The following is a 5,674-nucleotide window of genomic DNA, read 5'->3' on the forward strand; positions in this document are numbered from 1 at the left end:
GCTGATGCGTCACCGGTGGTATGTCAAAACCATGCCATTAAGGGTGGTTTTGCCACGCCCCTACTAGCGTTTTCTGTAATAGTGTTTGGATCTAAAACAATGGGTAATGACAATGTTGCTGAGTATTATACTGTTGAGAATTCAGGGTGTTCGAGTAGTCTTAATTTTCGTCCTGCTACTGATCTCTTCAAACTCGCTTGCTACTCCCAGCAAGTTTTGCTTGTTCAGTGATGTCTCACTAATCAATTTGACATGGGTCTTAAATAGCAAACCTTGCTCCCACGAAGTTTTGTTGTGTCAAATATAAGATTATTTGCCTCTAATTTCCCGATTATATGTGTTGTCACTGACTCAAGCATCTGTTGCTTTCTTTGCAGGTCTTGCTCTTTATGAGACCATGATGATTGTTTTTCCACAATCACTTGTGTTTCCCCTTCATCTCCCAACTTGCTGGTTCTTCAACTTGCAGTATACATATTTAATAACAACACTAATAGCAAACATTGCTGGTCTTGTAATATCTTAAGACCTTTTACTTTCTTGTAAACTCCTCTCTTAATCAATGCATGGGCAAAGCTTTTGCCCGTGTTTCATTTTTTTTTTGTGCTAATGCAACGATTTTTTGATGTAGTTAATTGTTCCGATTTTATGGTTTGTTTAAAGAATCATATTCTGATGTTACCTCATATCGGACATTTTCAATGTAGAATTTCATCAGAACCATAGCCCCATTCCAATGGTATTTATACGATTTTTTCGATAAATGACGTTTTATAATTTAAAAGGTGTGCCTATACGAATGACAACAGAAACAACCAAAAAAACAACTGGCTTGATCCACTCCAAGCCTTTTTGACTCGAGTCTAGAAAAGAGAACTTCATGATATATTTGACGTAGGTTTATCTGATATACTTGTCGTTTTGTTTACCCTTGAAATACAAAAGGTGTGCACGCTTACCCAGTTGGAAAAATGATCATCGACTCTATCGACAAAGTGGTCCTATTATCTGTAGAAGATCGAGTTTGGTGAGGTCGGGTTGTAACAATCATCAGCACGAGAACCATGTGTCCATGTGAATATCTCTGCGGATAATGTTGCGACAGCACAATCCATCCGTAGTACACATACTACAATGCTTTGCGTTGTCATTATAGTATATCCCAAACCTACCTGTACCAGAGTCGGAGTATACAAAGAAGGAATCAGAGTAGGATCCTTGTTCATCCCCTAAATATAAAGCCCGATCGTCTTTTCCCGAGATCTCAGCCGCGTGCAACCCCGCCCAATCGATCCATACAATGCCGCGAGATCAAACAAACGCCGGCGTCGGCGCCGCCGGCCGCGACGGTGTGAAGCTCTCGCCGGACATGGTGGCGAACATCCACGGCCGGCTTGGCATCCTCGATCGGCTCGCCTTCGCGTCGGTGTTCCGCGAGTCGTGCGAAGCGTTGGAGGCGCCGTGGATCATCCTCCCCGGCAAGACCCCGGAGAAGGCGACGCTCTTCTCACTCGTGGACCAGCGCTCCGTGGTGGTGCACGCCCCGGAACCCGCGCTGCGCGGGCACGCCATCATCGGCTCCTCCAGCGGGTGGCTGGCCACCGCCGACGGCAGGGGCCGGATGAGCCTTGTCAACCCGGTGAGCGGCGAGCAGCGCGCTCTCCCGGCCATCACCACCATCCCAGGCCTGGAGGAGGAGTATGACGGGGTCTTCGCCTTCCCGCTAAAACCCTTCGTCAGGGGGCCCCCGTACGCCGGCGGCCGCGAGCCGTGCGGGTCGTTCACGATGAAGGCTGAGCACATGCGTGGCTACCTCTACCGTAAGGTGGTCCTCTCGGATTCCCCCGGTGGTGGAGGCTACGGCACCGCCATGCTGATTACGGGCCAGCAGTTTGGTGTGGTGGCCTTCGCGACGGCCAAGGACGCGGCGTGGAGGCTGGCTCCCTCGCGCGACGGCGTGGAGGACGCCATCCACCACGACGGCAGGTTCTACTCCGTCACGTACTCGGGTGCCGTGGAAGCGTGGGAGCACGACGCGGACACCGGCGAGTTCATGAGTAAGGCTGTCACGCCGAGGCTTGACAATAATGCCGACGGCGGCGACCCGACGTGCCACCGCAAGTACCTCGTGGCGGCGCCGGGCGGGCAGCTGATGGTCGTGCTCAAGCACTGGAAGGAGACCAAGGACGACGAGTTCGACAGTGGGCGGTGGACCTGCTCATTCAAGGTGCAGGTCCTGGAGGGAGGGCAGTGGAAGGAGAGGGACGACATCGGCGAGGGCGCGCTGTTCATCGGGGCCAACGAGTCTGTGTACGTGTCGACGAGGGTGCACCTGGATCTCAAGGACGGCCACGTCTACTACACGGAGGATGATCTGAGTTTCTGGGGGAACTGTCGCTGCGACAAAGACCGGCGTGTCGTCCGGGTGTTCTGCCTCAAGGACGGCACGGAGGGGAATGTCGAGGGGCTCGGGCAGCACTGGAGCTGGCCTCCGCCGGCGTGGTTCACGCCTTGAATCCCATGACACTGACGATATAGCTAGCTTGGCTTAACTTGGTTGAAGCTTGAGTACTCCGACAGACTGGAATGTTTCAGCAGTACAGATGCGTGGCACTAGTTAGTAGGAGTAAATGTTTCAGCAGTTTCTGAAATTTCATTCTGTTGGTACCCACATTGGAAACAATCTTTAGTCTCACCAAGTTTTACTTTGTCCTAAATTGCTGACCATCAACTTTCTGGTTCTTCTGCTTATTTACTGATGCTTTTTTTTTCGAAAAGGGGCATCACCCAGCCTCTGCATCAATGTGATGCACACGGCCTTATCATTTATTAAACAGTTCAACAGAGTTCCAGCAGAGTATGAAGTTTACATCACGGATCAGAAAGGGTTGAAACATGTATCAACCATCGAAAGAAAGAAAGAAACTTCAGACTAAGCATCTTTCAATCTACTAGTGTGCCGCCATCCAGTAGCCTGGAAATAGAAGTCCTGAGTAACCGTTAGCAGACGTTTGCATCCAATAGCCAAACTGTCCCGCTGATCCTCCGGGAGTAGAAAGGCCCACTGCTGAATCCAGTATGCTGCTCGGCGGATAACCTGCAAAAAGTTAATTCCAGTTTGTTTGTTAAAAATCATGTCATTCCGACTAGTCCAAATTGACCAGCACACATCGGATATTCCAATTCTTATTTTGGATTTATCAGTTTTGCCTACCCCATTTAGCCATTTGCCAAACATATTGGTAATGTTAGCCGGTGGTGGCAAATTATAAGTTAAATAAATCATACGCCAAATAATCTTAGCAAAGGGACAAGTTAAAAATAGGTGTTGAATAGTTTCAGGTTCATTACAGAAACAACATTTTTGACACCCTTTCCAATTTCGTTTAGCTAGATTATCTTTGGTGAGTAAAACTTTGTTATTAAGAAACCACATGAAGATCTTAATTTTGAGAGGGATTTTCAGTTTCCACAAGTATTTACGTAAGAAGATAGTATGTCCCTGCATTAAATCATGATAGAATGACTTCACTGTGTAGATACCCGATCAGTTAATTTCCAAATGAATTTATCCGGATCATATGACAGCTCAACTTCCATAAGCCGTTGACATAGCTGTAGCCATTGATTCCATTTATAATCATTTAGGGTTCTCCGAAAAGTAATATTTAGAGGAGTTTGTCCTAACACATTAGCGACCATGATATTTTTCCTCTGTACTATATTATACAATGACGGGTACTGTTGTGCTAAAGGAGTATTACCTAACCAAGTGTCCTCCCAAAATCTAACTGAATCTCCGGTGCCCACTTTGAAAAAACCCCGGTGAAAGAACTCATTTTTAACTCGCATAAGGCCTTTCCAAAAAGGAGAATCAGTAGGTTTGACTTCAACTTGTGCCAAAGTTTGATGTTTCAGATATTTATTAGATAAAATTTGTTGCCACATTCCTTCTTCAGTAAGGATCTTAAACAACCATTTACTCAACAAACATTTATTTTTCAATTCTAGCACCTCAATACCTAGCCCTCCTTGGTCTTTAGGTCGACAAACCATGTTCCATTTTGTGAGCCTATATTTTTTCTTTGTATCATCTGTTTGCCAAAAGAAACTCGAGCGGAAAAAATCTAGCCGTTTTCTCACTCCAATAGGTATCTCGAGAAAAGAAAGCATGAACATAGGGAGACTCGTCAAAACTGAGTTGATTAACACTAATCGATCACCATAAGAGAGTAGTTTGCTATGCCAGCATCCGAGCTTAGCCCCAAAACGACTCTCTACCGGATTCCACTCAGAATTTCTAAGTTTCCTATGATGCACTGGTATACCAAGATATCTAATTGGTAATGCACCAACCTCACAACCAAAAATCTGCCTATATGCAATTTCCTTATCTTTCGCTTTCCCAAAACAGAAAATCTCGCTTTTATGAAAGCTTATCTTTATACCTGATAGTTGTTCAAACATTGACAATATCAGTTTCATATTAATGGCCTTTTCCGTATCATGCTCTAGAAACAAAATGGTATCATCAGCGTATTGAAGAATAGAAACCCCCCCATCAACCAAGTGAGGAATAAGACTTCCAACTTGACCTTGTTCTTTTGCACGATCTATAAGGATAGCCAACACATCTGCCACTATATTAAAAAGAATAGGTGAGAAAGGATCACCTTGTCTCAACCCTTTCCTTGTTTGGAAATTATGTCCAATATCATCATTGATTCTAATTCCCACACTACCCCCTTGAACAAATTGTTTGATAAAATCACACCATTTAGGATCAAAACCTTTCATTCTCAATACCTGTTGTAAGAAGGGCCATTTAACTTTATCATATGCCTTTTCAAAGTCAATCTTAAAAAGGACCCCATCAAGTTTTTTTCGGTTGATTTCGTGAATTGCTTCATGTAACACCACCACTCCCTCAAGGATGTGTCGGCCTGGCATAAATGCCGTTTGAGTAGGTTTAATGACCTTATGGATTAAATCAGATGTGCGTACCGTAGCCACTTTAGTAAAAATTTTGAAACTGACGTTAAGAAGGCAAATCGGTCTATATTGTTGAATTTGCACAGCGTTCTCTTTCTTTGGCAAAAGCGTAATAACACCAAAATTAAGCTTATAAAGGGGCAAATCACCATTATGGAATTGTGTAAATAACGCCATTAGATCGACCTTGATTACACTCCGGAAATGTTGATAAAATTCCGCCGGAAAACCATCAGGTCCGGGGGACTTATTTCGCTCCATCTGAGAGATAGCCTCAAAGACCTCCTCCTCAGTAAAAGGTGATACAAGCAAAGTGTTCTCAACTTGTGATAATTGTGGAATGTCCATCACACGTTCCTCCATCAGGGAGAAGGAGTTATAGTCAGGCGCCCCAAACAATTTTTTGTAGTATTCAGTTATATAGGTTTTTAAATTCTCATCTCCAACTATAGTTCCTTCTTCTTGCTCCAATTGGAAAATTATTTTCTTCCTATGCTTACCATTTGCAATTAGGTGAAAATATTTTGTGTTATTACCCCCTTCCTGGATATTCTTAACTTTTGCTCGTTGAGCCCATTCTTGCTCTTCATCACGGCGCAATCTGTTAAAACAATCATGTGCCCGTTTTAGTTCTTCCCTTTCTAGAACCGTCAAAGGATTAGATTCAGCCTGTATATCTAAA

The 5,674-nt window shown here is 44.6% G+C and overlaps 1 protein-coding gene across 1 annotated transcript; it reads left to right on the plus strand.

The window, feature by feature from the left end:
- Positions 1-1,300: 1,300 nt before the first annotated feature.
- LOC127348192 (uncharacterized) lies at positions 1,301-2,515 on the plus strand. Its single transcript, XM_051374280.1, has one exon. It carries the CDS (start codon positions 1,301-1,303, stop codon positions 2,513-2,515), a length of 1,215 nt encoding a protein of 404 aa, XP_051230240.1.
- The last annotated feature ends 3,159 nt before the right edge of the window (positions 2,516-5,674 follow it).

This window comes from Lolium perenne, chromosome 4 (assembly GCF_019359855.2).
Source record: "Lolium perenne isolate Kyuss_39 chromosome 4, Kyuss_2.0, whole genome shotgun sequence".
NCBI classification, from domain to species: Eukaryota; Viridiplantae; Streptophyta; class Magnoliopsida; order Poales; family Poaceae; genus Lolium; species Lolium perenne.

Coding starts and splice junctions, on each gene's coding strand:
- LOC127348192 (XM_051374280.1), top strand. CDS start 1,301: ATGCCGCGAGATCAAACAAACGCCGGCGTCGGCGCCGCCGGCCGCGAC.